Raw genomic sequence first — 24050 nt, forward strand, 5'->3', positions numbered from 1 at the left:
GGGGACGTCACGTGTTTCTGCAGTGAATTCAAGTGAGGAGAAATAAGAGAAATTGAAAACATTGCAGAGACAAAAACTGTGAATGAATATTATTGATAAAATAAAAAGCTGTCTCTTTCATGCACAACAGGTCTATTTGCTCTGTGGATACCAAGTAAGAGAGATATACGGACTCACACTGAGCAGCATGTCGACACCACACGACACAATCAACTGGGAAATTATAGACATAAGGAGGAGCTTACTCTGATAGCACCAGCACAGGAAAAATGAAGGCGCAAGATGAAGACAAAAGGGACGATTGAGAAAATAAGAAGGAAGCCGGAGCTGTGGTCCTGCCTGTTGTGCTGCACATGTCAAACACAAAAGTTGACACATTTGCAATGCAACACTGGATAGTGTCATTAGAAAATGTTGTAGTGGTCTAAACCTTACCAGGAAATAGAAATATTAAGGGCTTTAAGAGAAGATGTGAATTAAATGAATAGAATTAAAACAAATGAAACAAAGATACAAAGGGAAATACAATTTACATTTATTGTATGTAATTTCTTAGAAAACAAATGTTAAAGGACAGTAATTAAGCTCTTTAAGTGGTTGAATGATCAATGCCACATTAAAAACTAAAATGCTGTGTGATCTATAATTTCTAATGCGGCATGGTTGGATGGCCCCTGGTCCACAATCCTGTCTGTGAGACTCGTAGACAGGATCTCAAGGTACAGCCGTTGTGAGGTGAATGTCCGGCTCGGGAACCTCAGAATTTTGTCTCTGCCTTTTTGTGGATGACGTGGTTCTGCTGGCTTCTTCAGTCTCTGACCTCCGGCAGGCGCTCGAGGGTTTACAGGCGAGTGTGGAGCGGTCGGGATGAGGGTCAGCGCCTCAGCACAGATTGTATGAGCTAGTTGGCCGTCAGCTGAAGTCTTTGCAGTGTGTTCAAGTGCAGCTTTACATGACGTGAGGCGATGAACAGTTGGCTGTAGCAGGTTTAAGTGTGTTCTTTTATTGGAAGGGTTGGATAAGAGATTCTTTGTAAAGCTTCTACTCCCTCATCAACCACAACTAAAGACACCAAACTTCCTCTACAGTCAGAGCTCTCAGGAGCTGATTGATGTAAATAAATGCTTGTGAAAGATTTGCAACAAAAGCAGCACTGATTGAGTGTGAAAGGGTACAAAAAGTCTTCCTAAAGGCAGGAGAATGATTAGAAACCAGCAGCTCTACATTTCCAATAATTGCTGAATATCAGAACAGTGGTCAATACTTGTTCTGACTGTTTAGTTCTTCATGTCCTTCCCTCCCACGCAGACACTAAAATTTTAATATATATTAGGGCTGATATCCTCCCTGCCTTATGTGCCTGCTGGTGAGACGAAGAGAGAGGCACAGACATCTAGCGTCAACGCTCATCTTCTCTCTCTCTGCTGGCTGTCAGAGAACAGGGAGGCAGCCAACAAATCTGTCAGTGCAGCGGCCACAGACATCCAGTCAGCAGGTGGCACATGAACCGACAGGCTGGCATGTGCAGAGACAGCAAGCACAAAACACAGGTAGGTAGAGAATGATCATTTGTGTGTGTATGTGTGTGTGAGCAGGCAGTTTCCATGGCAAACAATGCCGTGGTCAAGCAAATCGGGTCGGCAGAAGTGGAGGGCAATTATTTCACGTTGGGGTTAACATGTTGTGAAGCAGAATGGGATTGTACACGTCTTATCTGTGTTTCACTTCACTTTGCATAATTTAAAGAAAACATAGGGTGGCAAACTGTACCCAACACAGACTGATACAATGATTCTGACCTTTACCTTCTGCTCAAAAACACATCAGTTTTCTCATACTCTCCACTGTATATCCCCTCTGTCTGAAACACTCCTGTCTCTTTAAGGCCCCACCCCTGAATACTCAGCCTGTTCTGATTGGTCAGCTCAACACACACACCTGAGCCAGCACTACTGACCTTATCTTCAGTCTGTTCTGTTGTGTTTTCAGCTTCCAGCTTAGCGTCTACCGTGAATATAGGCATAAATTATGCGAATATGTGACATGGCGACGTAGTGTCAAGAAGTTACGGAATCAAATCATTTCACAGGTTGGTCTATGGCGCCGTCGCTTCCTGCTGCATCAAGACAGCAATCCACCATCAGTGCGCTCACACAGTGCATCTAATGGTGATATCTGAGGATGATTCTGGTTTGTCCTCAAGTCCTCTTGAGTGTTTCTTGTCTTCAAAGTTTTCTCTGCAGGGGGCCCACACTTAGGTTGTAAAGCAGAGAGGGGCCCAGGTCTGCTGGCTGCTACACACATTCAGCTGTGCAGCTGCGTCATTTCTGACCACTCAGTGGACTTGTTGAGCACTGAAAGGAGCTGTTGTTTAGCAGCAGAACAATGAACAGTAAGCCTTGTTAATCTTGCTTTGTTTCAATGATTCACCATCTCAATTGGTCTTCTTGAATAGACAATGACACATTGCCTCCCAGTTGATTTACATTATTTAAATGCTGCTGCTCCCTTAACAGAAACAAATTTTCACTTTTAAAGTGTCTTTTTTCTGATTTTGATCAGAGTGATCTCAGCGGTAAAGTCAGGTCCAGAGGCATAGCTGCCAGGCTCAGCTGGGTCTGATCAGGCCCCACGTCTCTGTCCAATACACTGTCAGTGATGTAAGGCCTGAATCTGGAAGTGTGAGAGCAAACAGAGGGATTTATTTTAATGCTTCCAGCCCAAAATACTGTTTTCTTTTTGTAGAAGACAGCAATATGTCTTCTGGAAGATCACCAACTTGTTTGACTTCTGCTGCTTGAGCTCATATGTCACTGCTGACGAACAAATTGTAGGCCTAAGACAGGAAAATGAGTTTTTTTCATTATAGTAGGTAGGCAAAGTATTTAGTCATCTCTCCATTGCTGTTTGTCCATCTTAATCTTTATTTTTCGACAAACAGATATGAGTCCAATATCTGAGTCATGATGTTGGCAGCTCGGTAAAGCTGTGTTTAACATTTAGTGGAGATTAAGTCATTGTGGGAGAATATATTAAATACTGAATAATGTTACAATGTTGGCCCGATGAAGATGCCGTCAAGCCAAAGAGGATGTCACACATGGGAGATGATCCCAAACACACATGAAAGCAGGAACTGTGAGATGTACTGTCAGTTCTCATGGGGCACAACTGTAGGATTATTAACCACATGCACATTTGGATTGGACCAGTAAACCTCTCAGTCAGCCTGATGTCTTCAGGACGGCCCCCTGAGAGTCATAAAATGTCTCCGAACACACCGGGACATCATCTTGAGTACATCAAAGAATCAAAGACCAAATGACAAGACAGTTAATTGTAGGATGCAGCACCAACCTGTCTGATACTGAAACTGAGCTGTCACCAATTCCACATGGTCAGACATGGCCCAGAGTTCACAAAGACATACTCGGACCTCCAGGGTGCCGTGGCCTGTGTGGATGCTGATCTACATGCCTGTCTGCTAACTCACACTACAGTCCTCCTCATCCAAGAGAGGAAGGAACAATCACTGGACAAACTGTGTGTTGATTAGAATTCTGTTTCATTTCACTGTGCACGTCAAATATCGCAGTGTATCAATACATGGATGTATGTAATGCTTATTAGTTGTCACTCATGACATTTTAAACCTGAATTTATAATGTTTATCGTGCATTTCTTAATATGTGATAACTTGTTTATTCAATCTCTGTGATACTTGGTATCATATAAAAGCTAAGAGCATCACCTTGTCAAATCTGTAAACCTCAACCTCCTAAGAGACACTGATAATGATTTAACCAGATTTAAGTTAAATGAAAGTTGGACAGTTCAGAAGGACACAGGGGAGGAATGAAGTGTCACCTCTGATGACATCACACGTCACCTCCCAGTCTCCAGACTCCTTTTCTCTCAGTCTCTCTTCACCCCTTGGAAAACCGGCCACCACCCAGACCTCAGCTGCATGCTGGTAACTCAAGCATGCTCGGAGAGAAGAACTTTCAAGCCAGAGGCCTGCTAGACCTTTGTGTCCTGACTCAACAAAGTCTGAGAAAGACAGAGGAAGATATGCAGGACCCCACGCCAACACAGGCCGACTGGAAGATCGACGCAACCTCCCTCTTCATCCTCATCAGACCCAACTTCTCCTCTTTCCCTGCAGCCTTCACTTCACTTCCTTCACTGGATATCACTCAAAATAAAAGACGCTCAATATAAAAGAGAAATTTCACACTTCAACCCACAAAGCAACATTACAAGACCAAACGACAGTAATGTGGTAGCAGGTAGTATCTTTGGCAAATCAAATCAAAAATGCAGAATGTCGCTGTCACCCTGTCTGTCGACTGTTTGTCACACGTCCACCTGAAAAGTAGTGTCTGTTCCCGGCACTGGCAGTGATTATGTCACCTGATTTTGAGCAACAAGCTTTTGTCTGTTTAAAGTGACTGACATTTGACCAGAGGTGTCAGAAGTACACATTCTTTACTCAAGTAGAAGTACATGTGTTAAAGAAAAAGCCTCCTGCTCCTGTAAAAGTAGAAGTACTGATTCAACTTCTTTAATCAAGTGAAAGTAAGAAAGTACACGCTCTGAAATATACTCAGAGTACATAAGTAAAAAGTATCCCTATAAAAGACATTTCTATGGGCCATTTCTGTGCAAAGCCCTGCAAAGACACGAGACACTAACACGCCTATTTTTGCAAAATAAAAACAATAGATAATTCCCTCAAATGCATTAAAACTAAAGTGACAAGCCTGTTTTGAAAATGTAAGCAGTTGAAGGTACAGGTATTTGTGTGAAAATGTAGCTAGTAAAAGTATTCTCAAGTACAGTGACGAAGTATTTGTACTTCACTACTTCCCACCTCTACATTCAAACTGGTCACCACATCCACCTTAACTGACACCAACATTAAAAGAGAACTTCAGTGATTCATCGCTGCAATCCTATAACAATGTTAGACTCAAGATGGACAGTTTTTCAAAACAGAGATCAGAAATATCATGTTTTTAACTCTGGGTATTCCTCCTCCATAGACGCCTACATTACCCACGATATCGCTCACCTGCCAACAGCCGGCTGGAGAAATGACATCGCTTGAAGCAATTTACCACATCACTCATTAAAATGATATCAGATCTCAAATTAGTTAAGATTTCAAGTCTTTGACACCAAAAATATTGGTTCTTACCCATCTATTTTACATGTCTGTTGAATACCATGTGTTATATTCAGTTGTGCTACTGTCCATGCATTTTTTCTAAAATGTGCACCCCCTGTTGGCCATGCTTAGAGTGTTTAATATTTGTTAAGAACATGTATCATGGCAGATTTCAGTTTCAATTATTTCGGCAGCTCTCATGTTTCTGTGATGGAGTGAGTAGAAATCAGACTACTTTGTCACAAAAAACATTCATGAAGTTTGGTTCAATAATTAATTTATTATAGGTCTTATTCAGCAAATTGAATGACCAATTTTGGTGATTATAGAAAGCTGTGTCAATCAAATCCACTTTGTAGCATGACTCTTTTGGTCAATTTGCCAAAATACAAGGATGCTGCTTCACTGATGATTTAAATAACAAAAACAGTTCACTAATATATTAAGTTAGGTCATTATGGCTGTAATTATTACTTGGATATTACTACATATGCAATTAAAATCCCTGACCAGGGCAGGTAAGCCTGAAATGAGCCCACCTCTCCTCAAGAAAAGGGCTTTTAAAAAATCTGATCTGAAAGAATCCATCGGAAAATAATGTTGCGGTAATTCGTGTTCAGAAGTTATTGACCAAAACATAACAACACTTGGGACTGCAGGGGCCACAAGAACCCACACAATTGTCAGTGAATGATGTCTTTAGAGTTTTTCAGCCATACAGAAACATTTTCATCCTTCTTGTTGTTTCCAATGGGACTGAAGTAATCAGCATGGAGATGACTGTTTATGTTTGTGTGTGTGTGTGTGTGTGTTTGTGTGTGTGTGGAGGGCATTAATGGTGTTTGTTCCATGCAAAAAGATGATTCAATCTATTGTCTTGCCCTGATGTGGCCTGTCTCTACTCTGGCAAATCACTGGAGTTCACAGCAGCCTGAAGTACCGACTGCAGCGCACCGCTGATTTAATCCAACCCAACAGTCCAGAATTACTTAAGATAATTACCAAACTCATTTTCACCCACAGCGATCATTTCATTTCAATATAGGTGACACACTGCTTTAACAGCAACTGTTTGAGCTCACTGTGTGATCAAACAAAAGCAGCCCATCATTTCTATTGACTGCGAAAGCACTGAAAAACACCCAAACAGACTGCAGGGATCCAATCTTATTTTTCTCTCTCAACACTCACACAGACTGCTTCATGGAGGAGGTGACACCTGGAGTTCATGCTAACACCTGAGGAGGAGAGATTTTCATTTCCTACTGATTCTCCAAATGTATCCTGCTACAATTTCTTTTTCTCCATCTGCTCCCACCAGGATGCATTTTATAGCATGTCTGCACTTGACTTAGGTTCTGTAGCATCTAGGGCTGTACGATCTACTGTTTCAGCATTGACATGGACGTGTTGGTAAATGAACTCAAACACATTCTGCTAACGCCCGTCTCATTGTCGTCAGGTCGTTGTAGAAAAATAAGGCCTCATCTCCATGTCTGTGCCAGGAGGAGGAATGATGATAATAATAATCTGGTGTATGTGCAGTGCTTGAAGTGGAAAAACAAAATGCTGTTACTCCCTTTATTCACATCTTGGCTTGCGGGGCAGGGGGTTGCTCACAATGGCACAAGACTGACCACTTCTGATGGCCAGTTCAACTATGCTGGCATGTGTGCGTTCTTTGGCACTATCTCTACCTTTAGTGTGTCACGCAACGAAGCGACAGACAGACAGACAGACGTACGTACGGACGGATGGATGGGCGGACAGACAGACAGACGGACGGACAGACAGACAGAGAAGAGCAGGCGGCTCAGAGACACACTCGCTGTGCAAGCCAAATGATTGCACAGACAATACATGTCATCATCACAAATACTTTCTCTCTGTGTGCAGACACATGTTAACAAACCAGACCAATGAAGCAATAAACTTTATGGAAGTTAAATATTGGGACGCCTATAAAGCCATAATGTGACAATCCCTCTTGTTACTGTCAAACAACCAATGCTGACGCAAGTGACATCACTTGAGGCACTTTCTTCACCTGAAAAGACACTTTGGAGTAAAATCAATGTAGTTCCTCTTTTATTTCTCTAAACAAATAGATTCTCCAGTTCCACCTGTTCTGTGACATAATCACCATGCTAATGTTGCATGTGATAATACAGTACATATTAACTCAATTATACAATGCCATCAAGTACCATGCACCATCAGAGCATAAACATCTAATTCCAACCAATAAAATCATCAATTAAAACCCAAAGTGATTCCTGATTCCAGGAAATACAATACATTTCATTAAGTCTAGTGATTCTAGTCATTTGGTGGTGAGATTTCAGATTGCAAACAAGCGAACACCCCTCGCCTCACCCTTCACTACTTCCAAAAACATGAAAAAGGTGTAAGGATTACTAATACAGTCAGTGTTCGGTTTGTCCTTTCTGGGCTACTGCAGCAATATGGCAGTGCAGAATGGCAAACTGTCAAAGAGGACCTGTTCCCTCTGTAGATATAAAAGGTACATTCTGAGATAACAAAAATACTATCAATCTTTTCAGGTGATGATAGACTAATAAAAACATAAAAATAAATATTATATTACATTCCCCTTAAATCCTACACACTGAACCTTTAAGCAGGGAGACACTTTCAAGACACTGCTTCATCTTGACTACAAGTTGTATGCAGTGTTTTGTATATGTTAAATATTTAACTCGAGCTGGAGAAACACAGGGATTATTTAAGGTTTCTTTTCATGATTGATTTGCATATTGTGACACACTGCTGTATATTTATCAAATCCAATCTAAGTCACCATTTACATTTGGCTGCAGGCCTTCAAATGAGGTTTCTACAATGTAATGCTACAATGCAAAGAGGAAGAGTGGAGAGAAAGCTAACTACGGCAATGCAAAGTGAATAAAAATTAAACAACTGTGCACTCGCAGACTCATCAAGCAACATTTATCTGTGCGACTGTTCTTGAAAGTCACACTGAAATCCAAAAATAATACAAATAAAAATGCAATTCAGGCAATAATGACACGCACACATATTTTGATAATCACGACTGAACAAAAAGGCAAAGAGAGACACAGAAGGTGGGACAGAAAAAACTGAGTCGGGAGTCGACTCCAACTGTGTCCATGAGAGGGTGAGAAAATAAAGAGACAGAGACATCAGTGGATTTTTCCCTGGCGTCCAAAGGAGCAGCAGATGATGACACACTGGTGACACACTGAGAGGCACATACTGTACCATAGTCAGACACACACACACACACACACACACACACACACACACACACACACACACACACACACACACACACACACACACACACACACACACACACACACACACACACACACACACACACACTCACCAGGCCTGAGGTTTCCTCTTGAGCAGGCCCTGTCTCCTCCACCGAGAGTGCGGGCTGAGATGGTAGGTCAGCTGACGACAAACCTTCTCCATCGCTCCGAGAGAGTCCCCCTCCTGTATGATGACAAGAGATAGAGACAGACAGACTATTAGCTCGGTTACAAAGAGGAAAACCATATGGTGGTTTCACTGGGGGGGATTCAGGATTATGTAAAGTTAAGAAGACATTTCTGCCTGTTTAAAAGTACTTTCATTTACAACAGCACAATATTTTCTCTCAGGAGAAGGTGAAGACAGATCAATAAATAGTTATGAAATAAGTAATCACGTGAATAAATTGTATAAGAAATGTAAATGGAACAAATATTTGTAAAATAAATTCAGGAATTACAAAATCGTAACTCATTATGAAATAATAATCATTCTTATTTTCAGTCTTATAAGCAGTTTATGGGACTTTTTCAAAATATTTCTAATTATTTTCCTAATATTCAATAATTTTATATTATAATTTTTATTTTGAAATGCTTTGTAACACTTTTTAACGCTTTCATTTTTTTTTTTTTTACCTTAAAATAACAGCTTAAAAGTCATTTGATGGTAGAGTGACTTCTCTGTCACAGCCACTCTGCAGTTCACATTTGGTTTGACCATCCAATCACAAGTGAACAGCTTCAAGCCTTTCAATTCACACCTGACAATAAATGCGTCTCAGCATGCCTCTTGAGTGACCTCTTGTGATTGGAGCTCACTTCCCTGCTCTATCATATGCATATCTAAACCAGACGACTCACTTGTTGGTATTACATTATCTGTGTGAAAGTTACAGATGCAGAGCGGGGGGACAGTTTTGCTGCAGCTCTGATGCTCGGATCAGGTGTGTGTCGACTGACGGTGTTCACAGTCTGATGACTAAACAGATCCTTCACTCATCAAATAAAAGATTATGATTATGTAATGATGTAATTTAGAGCAAAAAATGTAACTTTGTCACTTTCCATGGTGCATGGTGGGTCAGGATCTCAATCACAACACATTATAACAGCATCCATATGATTATCAACAGTCGGCGGATACATGTTTAGATTAACAGGTGGACACCTGAGGAAACATGTTAAATAAAAACACACTGATCTCAACGGCATGATGAGTACCGTCACGCCTCTTTTGGTTTCGCAGTGCCTGCGCTGCTTGGTTCCGTGTGAACAAACAAAGAAAGCGTAAAGGCAAGCCTTCTTCGTGGAGATAATGCAGAATCTCTGTTTGAAAAGGGCTTTTGTGGCATGATTTTGACGCTGTCAGTCAAAGGCTTTACAGTCAACAGATACATAGAGGAGAGGAAAAAAGAAGAAATGTCATTTTGGACACAACATTATCTCAAAATGAGAGGGAGCAGTGAAGTGTTACAGCAGCAACAGACAGGAGAAAGACACAAGGATATAATTAATGTATTTGAGCACCACTGGAGCAAAGAACTGACAAACACACCTTCTGTCAACGTCAAGTTTCTGACAGGACAGAACACACACACACACATACACTGTAAGGATTGAGTATTGAAGCCTACATGGTGTATTGATCGGCTGTGTCCATAATTGCTCTCTATTTGCCGACCAGTGTGCTACACTACATTCACTTACACATTCATACACTGAAATGACAAATGTCAGGTTAAAAAGCATGTATACAACTATCCCACAGTGACATTATTCACCTCGGCAACTCATTTAGAGGCAATTTAAGACAACAGCTAATGAGTTACTAATGCACCGCTCCATCTCTAGCTATCTGCCTCAAATCCAAGCAGAACCACAGGGGGGCCCAGGTCCCACCCTCTGCAGGGGCCGTACAGCAGCAAACATCTTCCCTGCTCTCTTAGGGAAATAGACCTAATGAGCTAGCTTTCAGGCATAGCTATAAAAAATGATGCTTAATTTCCAGTTTGGTTGGGTTAGGGTCAACAGTTCTCCTCAAGTAATGAAACAACCACTGCACTCACTGAAGTGTAGCTGAGAATGTAGCTCTGCCCCTGGCTTCAGTGTCACCTCAACCCTCCACTGTACCATAACTGTATTTGTGTGTGTGTGTGTGAGGCTTCCACCCATATTGAAATGTATTTATTCAGGTGGTGAGTCAGGTTTGCAGGTCCCCAGTATCCAGTCTAAAACAGATGGTGAGGGGAAGAAGTGATATCAACAGAGAGGTTCAGTGTTGGAAAGTACAGCCGAATAACAATTTTCTAGAAGACAGCCATTGTGATAGTGAATGAAATGATGCCCAGGAGGTAGCAGACAAAGAGTTCTTCCACTCGATTGACTGCCAAATTAATTTCTAATTTTTCAAATTAAATTATGCAATAATGATTTCCATGGAGAAACTATGAGGATGTTCTTGTAAATGTATCTGTTAACTTTGTCAAATGCTGCAAAAACAAAGTTGAGGACATTTTGTATTTGTGTAAAATGACACGTTTCATAATTTTTCATACTTTGACTTTTCTTGTTTCAGTACCCTGCTGTGCTAATTGTAACTCTTTTGTTCCTTCTATATGTGTATATATACAGTGCGGTCCAAAAGTCTAAGACCACTGGTCAATACCATCTTAATATTTTTATCAAAAAGTTGAATCTTTGAAAAATGTTCATGAGTTTCAGAATATCTTAGTATTTGGCGTGCCCCCCTTTTGCTTTGATGGCAGTGTTGTGGTCATTTCTGGAAAACAGAGGATGGACCACATGAGACAGTAGTACTCTTCTATATTCAAACACTTGCAAGTGGATGCATCAACCAATCAAAGATTCAAAGATTCAAAGATAAGTCCTTAACCCATGTCCTAATAAGAAACTAGTGTGACTCAGATAGCATTCAGGACCCTGACAGGTGATGTGAAGAATGTCAGTCACTTGATTTGACAGTTTTCCACATAGCTTCTTGTGATCTGTGTCGCAGACTGCCTGGCTTTCTCACTCTTCAAGTGTCCCCATAAATGTTCAATGGGGTTGAGGTCAGGTGACTGTGAAGGGAAGTCCATGACAGTCAGTACCCCTTGGTCTTCTTTGGACTTCAAGTAGTTCTTGCAAAGCTTTGAGGTCTATTTGTGCTCATTATCCTGCTGCAGTATGAACCCTTCTCCACAAAGATACAAACCAGAGGATGTAGCATGTCTCTGAAGAATGGAGTGGTACCTCTCCTTCATCAGGGTGAAGTCAATTATGTGCAGGTGGAGGAGGAGGTTAAAATAGCCCACACTTGAATACTGCCCACCACCATTTTCACTGTGGGTTTGAAACACTGTGATATCATGCTCTCTCCTGTTCGTCTCCTCACACACAATCTTCTGTCACTGCCATACATTTCAAACTAGGATTCAAAGTAAACATGACTTTTTCCAGTTATCCACTGTGTAATGCTGGTATGTCTTCATCCTCAAGTGTTTGGCCTTGTTTAGCCTCCTGAGAAGCAGTGTAGAAACTTCTACACGTCCTCTGAGACCGCTACAATACAGCCTCAGTTTAGTTTTTACTCTAAACCTAGATTAAATTTAATTCTGCTGCACCAAAACTTTAAACTCCGGTTTAAACTGTGATCCAGTCTGGACTGACTGTCAGACAGAGCAGTGACAGAGATGCAGCTGGTTAACTAAGGGCATTTCCACATGTGCTAGCTTCGCTTGACTCGGTTTGACTCGGCACATTGGCCCAGGCATTTGGCATTTGTTTCTCCATTACAGCAGGGCTACCTGCTTCAAGGTGTGTCTGCAGCTAAAGAGCACGTGTCTTAGGGAGAAGACATTTAAAGCAGCAGGCTGATCCATGGCTGTGACTAGTAGTCAGACTCTTCCTCCCCGCTGTATTATTGAAGAATAGCTCATAACAAAGCCCCACTAGTTCAGTAAAATGCACATTTAATTTCCTATAAATTCTTCACAATAAAAGTTCTATGTAATTTTGATATTTAAAGCTTTTATTTTTTTATATGACCACGAGCAGTAACTTTACATGACTTGTAAAATAGCAGAAAACCAGATGTAACAAACATTTCATCATCCATTATCTGTGACCGCTTCTCCTTTACGGGGGGGTTGGAGTCGATCCCAGCTGACATTGGGCAAGTAGTAGGGACGCCAGTTCATCACAGGGGCTGACATATACACACATATACTCACATTTACTCAACTTAGAGAGACAGATTAACCTTACTTTCATGTTTTGGACTGTGGGAGGAAGCCGGAGAACCAGCTTCCACAGGCTCGGGGGAGAACATGCAAACTCTGCCCAGCAGGGTGACGAACCCTTCTCTACAGATGAATCCAAGTTAGAGAATTATGGCAGGTCTCCAACCGTGGGCCTTTTTGCTGTGAGACAACAGCTAACCACTGCACCACCGTGCTGCCTAAAAGGTTTTTGTTTTTTATTTGCACTGACTAACTAATTCCTTGTATTTCATTTCTTATCCTAATGCAGTGTCTAGTAATCCCAAAATATCTTCCTGTTGTTTCACAGTTCCAGTTTCTCTTTTAGGGCTGAGAAAGTCGTCTAACTCCTAAGGAGATATTAGATAAACTCAAATATGCCTGGATGTCTAGCTAACAATACAATCTCCTAGTTGCAGAAATATTGACATTTTAGAGATGCAAGGTTTTCAAGTTAATATTGGGATCAATCTCTAAGTGATATTTTAACAACATTTACATTTTTAGACAATATTTCAGTCTTAAATTGCTGTTTATCTGTTGTCTTGTTTGAGACATACTGATGTTGTGTTTTGGACCAACAGTCGAGACGTCTCATCATGTCAGTAAAGCTGCATGAATTGAATTGTGCTGAAGTGAAAGTGGGAGCTCAGGTCGATGAGAACAGCAGCTGGCTGGAGCCTTATGGCTTCACTGCAGCCTTTTTCTACATTTCACTGCATCCTGCTCTCACTCTCTCATCCTCTTCTTTTCATTTTGTCTCTTGTGACCACTCTCTCACCTTGCTTCTACTTTTTCATTTATTCCTTCCCTCCTCTCTCTCTCTCTCTCTCTCTCTCTCTCTCATTACATTATTGATACAGAACACATCTATGAATCTTTCCTGTCTCCATGGAACCGATGACCTTTCCTCTCTCTCCATCTCTCTCTCTTTTATTTATCTGTCTGCTTCATCTGTATTCCTTCCCTTCAGGCTAGCCTGCTGATAAAGTTAGTTTGCACAGAACAAATGGATCCATTACTTTAGTCCTATTTTTCACTGCATGCTCTGGTAAATTACTGCTAAATGGTTCCTCAATTCTGCAGCATAATTGTCTGGATAATTCAATCTTATATTGCTCGTTTCAGTAGTCAAGAGGTGCAAAGGAAGACCTGGCCGACTCAGAACCATGGATCTCTGATTGCAGAAGGAAAATCATGTGCTCTAGGGAGGGAAAAGATATGATGGACACTGATGTCCGCTGTATTTTTGTGGGAATTCTAGGTCTATCGTCATATTCCACTATTAAAGATTAGACATGTTGGGATTTTTTATTTTTCTTTTGTTTGCAAGCAAAACCTTTAGACCAACCAAATTAAAGATGTAACAAGTGTCTAAAAATGATGAGACCTTATATATATAAAGATGTTGTGTCGAGTTGTGTATGTACATCATTCCAAATGTTCCAAACAATGTTCAAACCCAGAAAACAATCTGTAACTTCTGGAAGAGAGTCACAGATTGAGGAAGGAAGTCGGCGAATGTGACTAAATGTAATGCGAAGTGTCAGTGCCAGAAATTACATACTGTGTGTTTAAAGAACAATAACAGATTTCACGAAAAAATTAGGCCATCATATAGGGAAATAATATTTACAAAAATATAACTGAATAGTTGCGAAAAATCTGTCCATATTTTTTTTACTGGTCTGGACTGCAATGGGGAACTCACAAACTTGGTAAGTGTAAAATCCTGGCTGTAGCCCTGATGTGTGGCTTTATAATGTGGGCTCAACAGCTGATAAAAAAAATATATAAAAAAATACAAATGCATTTTAGACAAAACAATAAAGGAATGTATTACAAAAATGAAAAAGTAGGTGATAATGTAAAAGATTGATGAATGGCAGGTAGTTTAGCTGAGCCAGACATGTAACAATAACGAGCGATAAGCCTAAGTGATGCTATCATGGTTTTATTTAATGTGTGTGTGTGTGTGTGTGTGTGTGTGGTCCCTGTGTAGGTGTTTGTGTCTGGTATCAAAGCTGTGGTGATTTTTGAGTAAACAATAACTTTGCAGTATTCTTTATTACACACACACACACACACACACACACACACACACACACACACACACACACACACACACACACACTTGGCTTGGTTGAGGTTCAGATGAGGCACAAAATGGGCTACCATTACAAATGATTTTAAGACTAAAAGTCTATCATAGATTTACAAATTTAAGTGTGCTGCAAAGTTCAACAAACACCATTAATTTTGTCTTTGGGACTTTGGGTAATAGCAAACTAACTAGGATAAGCTTTCCTAATTCTATCAGTTATATTTCCCCTTAAAAAGTCATTTTAATTTAATTTTGTAAGAATTTTTTTTTCTGATGAAAATTTTTTTTGAAAAAGGTCGAGAAATCACGGAACACTGATCATCTTAATTAAGTTAATTCGGCCAATTTAAGATAAAGGCATGGTGGCCCATCATCTTAGATCAATCTTAGATGGGCATATAACCTTGAGAACAAACAAATACCAAGGTATCTTTACCATTTAAAGGGAAAGCGTGATTGAGTGATTTGAGTCGCAGATGGGAAATTAATGGGGGAAATTTTACTTTTCTGAAGTTTATTTTTTTGCCAAATTGTTCTAATACTGATATTACATGTGGCATAGAAGAGACGGGATTGGAGATGTACAACAGGAGATTGTCAGCATAAAGCAAGACTTTATAATGTAGATGGCCACGTGTGCCTTTGAATTCGCTGCTCAGTATGTAGAAAATAGTTCTTCATAATTTACTACTTACAATATCCTAACTGTACCAACTATTAAGTTAGGTATGAAATTCAGCTGTTGAACAGGGGAACATGTTCAAAGATGTGACATAATGCGAAGTAAAATAAAATAAAATATTGTTACGTCAACAGCTTGGGATTCACTTTATGTTGTAGGTAGACATATGGATGAGTGGGCAGATATTTGTTGGTGGCACCTGTTGCTGCAAAATTGGCCACCTGTTAAATTCATAGGCTACTCAAAAGAAATAGGAGGCTGCATGTCACTAGGGTAACCATTAATTGCTGCTAACTGTAGCTGCCCTTAGCTAGTTAACTCAGTTAGCCGTGCAGCTAGCAGTTGGGACTGAGGGGGGCTGTTAGTGTTTACACCAATAGCAAAGTAGCTTTACACCTGGAAGGGGTTACCTGGTTAGCATGCTAACTTCTGTAGATATCTCTGCAACATAATACATAGCCATCATAAAGTCAAAAATGCAATTCGTTACCTTCTGTTGATAATTTTTGAATGTTTTCAACTAAAATTCTTACATATTGCCCCTTTAGTTCCGTGGCATCTCAACATCACATTACGTCACAATGTCAAAAATTTGCACAAGTCATGCCTATATTAAGTACAAATGAAGCTAACTGGAAGCTGAAAACATGACAGAACCGGGATCAAACACGCACACAGACACAAACAGTGTTTTGAGCCAAGTAAACTTGAGCTGTGAACTGTTGGATTCACACGGACAGACACGGAGGATAAGTGAGAGACAGAGATGACATCAGGCTGCAGATAGAAGACAGAGGAGGTGAGAAAAGGGAAGAATAAAGAGGCAAAAGAAAGAAAGAAAAAGAGAACATAACAGAGAGGAGACAGAGAGAGAATCGCTGCAGCTGCACTGACAAAGCAGAAACGCTTTCAGCTGCTGTTTCAAGTATAGATTCACAAACCACCCTGCTTAGCTGGAGTCACACAGCAATGAAAGGACCATCCACACTCCTGAGGGAGGCTGAGGAAACGTTTGAGTGCGAGAGAGAAAGTGACAAGCATGAGCACGTCTGTGTGTTTTTATGTAGAAGTGTTTTTTTATTTAAAAAGGAGTATGTGCATGAGCAGCAGTGTGTGTGAGTGTGTGTCTGCCATGAGTGATCTTCCACAAAGGAAGATTAGTGGATTTTCCTGGATTTTCTTTTCCACAGGCTTACCATGTTAGCTCTGAGGTGGCTTTTTACTTCTCCTATGGGCCTGATACAGCATGTTTTACCTGACTTTAATCATATGAATTTACAGCCTCTCATCAGTTGATGTCACTGACCCATGATGTCATGGATCATACCTGGAGGGTCTCCACCCCCAACTGAGCAGTGTTGTTGGATTAAACTGATGGTTGTACATGTGTGCTCATGCAAACACGTGGACAGAGACAGTGAGTGTAAGGCTGCCAGTGCTTTTGTTCTTACTTCATCTAACAGACAGAAGCTCTGAGTTCATTGATTGCTCTCCTGCAGCTCGTCGCTGTACTCGCTGTATTAACAAACACTTTTTTTACTCTCTATAGACAAATGCACTTTAGCTTTTGGGCACGTATCAAAATTACTGTTGTGTAACGCTGCAATTGTCAGTGATGATGCAAAATGGTGATGATTCTGTCATGATTCTGGTTTTGCGTTTATGGTTTCCCGTTTTATTTTGTAATTTTGCCCTCATGTGTCGTGTGTTGCTTTTCATTTCCTCCTATTGTGTCATTTTCCCTCCTGTTTTCTTCCAGCCCATCACCCACTTCCCTGTTTCTAGTGTTTCTAGTGCACCTCATCCCCTCGTTAGTGCTGTGTGTATACAGTCTTTGTGCTGCCTCTTCATTCATCCTGTGTAACCACCCTGTGTTCTCCTTGTGTAATCCTCCTGTGTGGTTCCTTGTGCGTTTCACCTGAGCCTGTTCACTCCAGTACCTTCCAGTGTTCTCCAGCATCTCTCCGTTTGACCTCGTTGTATATTTCTGTTTTATTTCGTTCCTCTTATTTTTACTTTGTTCTTCTTAGTTGGTACTTTGTCTTAGCTTTTGTTCGCTACTTTGTATTTTTTGTATTACATGGTTTTTGGATTTTTGGCTTTTCATTAAAAGCTTATTTTCAGTTCTTAATCCTCCCTGCCTCCCATGTATTTCTGTGTTTGGGTCCACACCTTTTAGTGAAGTATCTTGTAATTTTGACTCCTATGACTATATTTAGATTTTCCAACCTATCAATCTTTTTTGTTTCAATTCCTCTCAAACACATCGGGTGCAAGTCACAGAAAACCACCTCTGCAACCATACCCAAGCAAGCTCGAGTTGATCAGAGAAAGCATCAGAGGGAACATTGTCAGTGTTTTCCTAGCGTGCAACAAGGACAGAACAACCCAGGTATTAATCTTATAGACTTTATGCTTTAGGCTAAAGCAAAATAATATTTTGTTTTAATGTTTTATCATTTGTGCCTTGCATTTCATTAGTTTTGCAGTTTTTAAAAAAAAATAAACTATTGAGTTTGAGCCACCCTGAATCACCACAGGGGGAATTCCTTGGAGAAGGCCTATGACCACGTCCTCCAGGGAGTACTGCTGGAGTGTGGGGTAATGGCCCTGTTGCTATGGGCTATACAGTCCCTATATAACCGAAGTGACAGCTGTGTTCATATACTCAGCACTAAGTCAAGCACGTTTCAGGTGGGTGTTGTACTCCGCCAAGGTTGTCCCTTGTCCCTAGTCCTGTTTGTGATATTCTTCAACAGGATCTCAAGGCGCAGCTGTGGTGAGGAGTGTCTGGTTCAGGAACCTCCGATTTGTGTCTCTGCTCTTCGCAGATCACGTGACCTCCAGTAGGCACTGGGCAGCCGAGTGTGAATCTCTAAGTCTGAGGCCATGGTTCTCTACCAAAAAAACGGTGGTTGCCAACTCCGGTTGGTGGGTGAGCTCCTCCCCAGAACAAAGGAGTATACAGGTCTTGTCTTGTTCACGAGTGATGGGAAAATAGAGCGTGACAGGCGGTTTGGTGTGGCATCAGCAGTGCTGCAAGCGCTGCGCCGGACTGTTGTGGTAAAAAGGGAGCTGAGCTGGGAGATGAAGCCCTTGATATACCAGTTCATCTACGTTTCAACCCTCACCTATGGTCATGAGCTGTGGGTAGTGACCGAAAGAACGAGACTGCAGATACAAGTTACCAAAAGGAGTTTCCTCCGTAGGGTTGCTGGGCTCAGACTTAAGGATGGGGTAAAGAGCTAAGACATCTGCGGAAAGCTTGGAGTAGAACTGCTGCTTCTTCACATCGAAAGAAGCCAGCTGAGGTGGTTGAGGCATCTGATCAGGCATCCCTTTGGAGCTTTTTTCAGTTATGACCAACTGGAAGAAGACCCAGGGCCCGCTGGAGGGATTATATATATAATCTGGCCTGGGAACAGCTCCGGATTCCCCAGCAGGAGCTGGAAAGCGTTGCTGAGGAGAAGGACATCTGGAAAACCCTACTAAGCCTGCTGCTACCGCAACCCGACCCCGGGTAAGTGAGAGGCAATGGATGGATGGATGAATAGTCTTTTGAAAAAAATGTATATCAGTTAGCTTTAGTCAAGTTTTAGTAGTTACAGTTAGCAACTTAGCAACAAATTTTTGGTTGCATGTGTTTTTGGGGTTTGTGTGTTTTTGACCTTGCTTCATTTCTGTTTTTGCATGTTTTTCTAATGTGTTTTGGGCTGTTGCCATGTATTCTTGTATTTAGTTGTGTTGTGTAAATTTGCAGTGCATTTCTGCTGTGCATGTTTTAAAATTGATGAAGATCCTTCCCTTTTTTTTGCTTGTGTTCTGTCTATTTGCATGTGTTTTCTTAAGTCGCAGTGTGTTTGCCTTTGTCGGCCAACATAGATAACATTACCGGATGCAGAATGGTGCTTATAAGTGCAACAAGTGAAGCAGCTAAATCAGTTTCTGAAGAAGAAATTATTTTTGGAGGTAAGATACTTGAAGAGTTTTGCATCAAAAGACTAATTGCGGTTTCGATGTTTTACAAAATGACAATAAAGAAGAATTGTTTTATTTGTCCATTTGTCGTATTTCACTTTTGATTCTGTTTTAATTCACTGACAAATAAAAAATGCATATTGTGAGTTATTGTTTTCCAAAGTTACAAGTCACTCTTGCCTCATTTTTGTCACAAACAAAAGGCAAGAATGTTTTTGTCGTTTTTATCAGCAAATTGACTCTTAAATATATCATCTCATTCTTCATATGGGTGTTGAGTTTGTGCAGATATGCAAAACGCACTACACACTCAGGGGAACGTGTAAAGGACAAACATCAATTGCACATAGATTAAAACAGTTTTATAATCTCAGAGATGCTTTTGCATCATTGAAGACAGGAGGAAAGAAGAAACAAGTCTAGAAACAATATGATACGATCCGTTTCTCAGATCGAGAAGATTTCTTCCAGTAAATGGGTAGATAGATTAAAATGGGTTCAGCACTGGTTTAAAATACAGTAGGCCCTTTAACTCAGCCAGCATTAGGGCAACAGTGTTTCACTATGCACCATGCTGCATTTATACAACAGGCCTTTTAATTCCTATCTTCTCCTCTATCACTCCTACTTCCTCCCTCCATTATTCATCCAGTATGGCTGCTGTCACCCTTTCTTCCCCCCTCTCTCCCTCAATGACAAACTGGACTACATGAATGAACAAACACAAGGAGCTGCGCTTCCCTCAAGGACACACACAGACACACAACCACTTGGAGCACTTCTGTAACCTAATAGTGTCAGACAAAATGAATCAGGCCATCATCTGATAGCAGCAACGAAATGAATCACATCGGCATGTGTGTGTATGGGGGCATGCACGAGTATGTTTACTGTAATCGGCAATATTTAAGATTATGATTTTTATGTGTGTGTGTGTGCGTGTGTGTGTGTGTGTGTGTGTGTGTCCTACCGTCTTGGGGCAGTGGACGTATCGCGCTAGGCTGATAATCAGGTCGTGCGTGATGGGGTCGACCAGGTTTCTGAAGCTGGCATAACGGTACAACACGTCATCCAGAGATGTCGACTCCATGCCCAGGTCCTACACACAAACACACACACACAAACACACATTAAATAAAACCATGATAGCCTCACTTACGCAATTGTACATATAGTACTTAAATAGGAAACAGTCATAGAAGCAAGGCATCTATTTATATACCACATTTCATACACATGGGGAAACTCAATGGGCTTTTCATTAGGACATAAAAGAGAACAGAAACACATGAAAGCACACACACTATTCAGTGGATAACATACAGTACACTAGGCCTATATACTTTTCACATTGTAAGCAAACATGAAAAGGTTAATTCATGCACATACTGTATGAAACACAACACATAAATCTCTTGTCTGTAAGTGCAAGCCAATACTTAAAAGGCTTTTAAATTTTCCATGCTTCTTTGTAAAACTCGCCGACCGGCTAAAGCATTAAATTAAAGCCTGTTGCATTGCTTCCCGCTGTCTGCTGCCTGCTGATGAGGGAAAATCAAAATTTGTCACATCGCAAGCTCCATCAGAGCCGACGGCAAAAAAATCTGTTGGCAGAGCGTTACTTCAGCTTGAAAGGCTGAAATCAGCTGCTCTTACTGTATCATAGGCATGCAGTATTTGATGTGCATGACAGAGTGTGATTCCAACACAGAGCATATTTAATGATTATTAGGCTACCATATCATGAGGTCATCAATATCATACTTCATTAATTAATGATTTAACAGGAAGAGAAAACTGTGTGAGCAGGACGAGTTCCTTCTTGTTTGTTATTAGTTATACAAATGTAATTTCTCATGCTGTTGGATTACTGCTAGACCAATGTGGAAGGCACATTAGAGCAATTTTTGGTGAAGCGATGATGATATCTAGCCCCTGCTGAGTCCGCCTTGAATGGAGATCATGGGATTTCCCTAACTGAATAAAAACTGCACATATAACCACAGAAGTGTTTAGCTAGCTCGAAGGGTGTTATTACTAACACATACTAAACATACCTACTAAAGAAAAATATTTTCAATGGACAGATTTAGTTTAGATTAAGGCTATTACATATCTGTAAACTTCACATGTAGTAACTTCAGAGTGTTGAACAGGCCAAAAATTGAAGTGTTTGGAAAAAGATTGATGTCCAAAATCCACAACATGCTTTTACCTAACAAAATATTCTGCTTCAATCCATATTTGTTGGCGTTTAGCCTTTCAAAAACAAAATTTTCACTGTGGCAAAGGAAAGTTTGCGCTCGGTTTTGCACATGCACCTGATGGCGTGGTCTAACAGTAATTATAACAATAAAGTAATTATATCTGTCCCGCATTTTCTAAGTGTGAAGCCACAGACACAAAGAGCACAGACAGATCTCGAGAGGGAGAGCTAAAATGTCAAACATTTGCTGCTTCCAGCTTCTTGAAGGTGCTTTTTGTAAGACAAATTGATTTTTGAGTCTCACTCCCAACCCGTCAAATAATGAAGCTTTGAGATTGTAGGATGGGTCGGCCGCCGTCCCAAAGCGTCAGTATTTGACGAGTGAGGAGTGAGACTCAAAAATAGTATTTTCTTACAAAGAGCACCTTTACATGTTGGGATTTGCCTACATCACTTTGGGTGATGAGCATTTTGCACATTTTTTCACATTTTGTAGACTAAACGATTCCTCGTGAAATCAACAGGTGGATTAATGGATAATGACATTGTTAACTGCAGCTTTAATGACAGCTGTATCTTCCCCTTAGTGAAAAGACCAAGGAAGTTTCAACGAACCTATAGCACTATAACTCATTTTCACACATTTAATAAGCTATATTCTGACTCATGCTTTTCTGATATTCATATTTGGTAAAAACAAAATGATGGCTCACTTTTGTTTCAGTACTGTTAGCTGTACTAATTTAAATAGTCAATTTTATAGTGAAGTGTTTGTCCATACCCTTTATTTGTCTCATTCACCATCATGAGGACAACGGCCATTGATTTTCTGACATGCTCTTGGGTTAATGGCCAAGCATACATACAAACACACCCACCCACCCACACACACACACACACACACACACACACACACACACACACACACACACACACACACACACACACACACACACACACACACACACACACACACACACACACACACACACACACACACACACACACACACACACACAGTCACAGCCAGGTGTATACATTCAGACGATACGTACTGGCACAACACTACACATCAGTAATGGGTCTGCTTTTCTATAAACACCACTGCTTTTCTGCCAATTCCAGTGGGCTTGAAACACTTTCTGGCAGAATGCATTTTAGTCTGAAGGTACAGGCTCATACTGTCTATATATGTTTGTGTTTGGGTTTGTTTGTGCAGACAGTTCCGAGCCATTTAAGTGGCAACAGGGCCGACTATGTTTGGAGAGGGAGAGAGAGAAAGAGAGAGGGCAAGAGAGATGCTCAGTCTCCTACAGACAGGTATGACTCACCCAGGTTTCCATGCTGCCTATTGTTTTGCGTAGGAGGGGCAGTGAATTATGACAGGCGCTTTGACTGGCTGACACACACACATGAATCAGCTGCTGTGTTTTCAGATGAGAGTGACATTAATAGCGACATAGCAGATGAGAGAAACCTACGATTAGTGCATCAACAGGTGTATGTTGTGATATGTGCCCTTGGCGACCAGGATATACACACTCACACACAGTTTCCAGTTGAGATCACACATGGTGCATTGTGGGTGCATCACATCTGAAATTATTTCTGCTTGTATGTGTGTGTGCGAGACAGCGTGAGAGAGAGAGAGAGAGAGAGAGAGAGAGAGAGAGAGAGAGAGAGAGAGAACTCAGTGGCATTATACAACGCATTCTAGAGGCCATTTGGCCAATCAGACGTGCTGAAAGTAGCATGAAAATAATTGGCTAGTTTGTTTTTTGGTCTTTCCATAATGCTTGGATCATGGATTATGAACAAGGACTATTGAATCATTATTTCAGTATGTTTAAATGCAGTCAGTCGATCAATGTCACAAGAGTTCTTTCACGTTATCTCGGGATGTGACACTGAATAGTCAAATTAATTCAAATTTTAGAAACCTGACATTGGCAATTGTGCATTGATTAATTGTGGATTAAAATTAATATATATATCAGAAAGGAACACATCTCATATCTGGGGTGAACATCACACCGTATTACCCTATACCTCATCTCAATGACTTGTGGAATGTACATCTATTTAAAGGTCATATTTTCATGTAGACAATTTTTTAAATTTTTTAAATAATACACCTTCAGGGTGTGGGGACTTCCGGTTCCGGGTCACCACCGTGGGAGCATAAGGAAAGACCTCTGGACGAAGGCGAATTAAAAGTGCCCCAAAAGAAAAAAGAAAAGAAATATTGGCTAACGAGGATGCTTCTAAAACTCGATGGAGGGATGCTAACAATACAAGAGCAGCAACAGTGGAAACAAACAGACCGAG

The 24050-nt window shown here is 40.8% G+C and overlaps 1 protein-coding gene across 1 annotated transcript in view; it reads right to left on the reverse strand.

The window, feature by feature from the left end:
* lrrc75a (leucine rich repeat containing 75A) overlaps positions 1 to 24050 on the reverse strand; it is a 55963-nt gene that overhangs the window by 21127 nt on the left and 10786 nt on the right. The window contains exons 2-3 of the mRNA XM_084350925.1: positions 20487 to 20615; positions 8562 to 8674 (exon numbers count right to left, since the gene is read on the reverse strand). Coding sequence (XP_084207051.1) covers positions 8562 to 8674; positions 20487 to 20615 — 242 coding nt within the window. The remainder of the gene's footprint in view (positions 1 to 8561; positions 8675 to 20486; positions 20616 to 24050) is intronic.

The sequence above is a fragment of the Pagrus pagrus genome (genome assembly GCF_965226575.1).
Source record: "Pagrus pagrus genome assembly, chromosome: 4".
NCBI lineage: Eukaryota > Metazoa > Chordata > Actinopteri > Spariformes > Sparidae > Pagrus > Pagrus pagrus.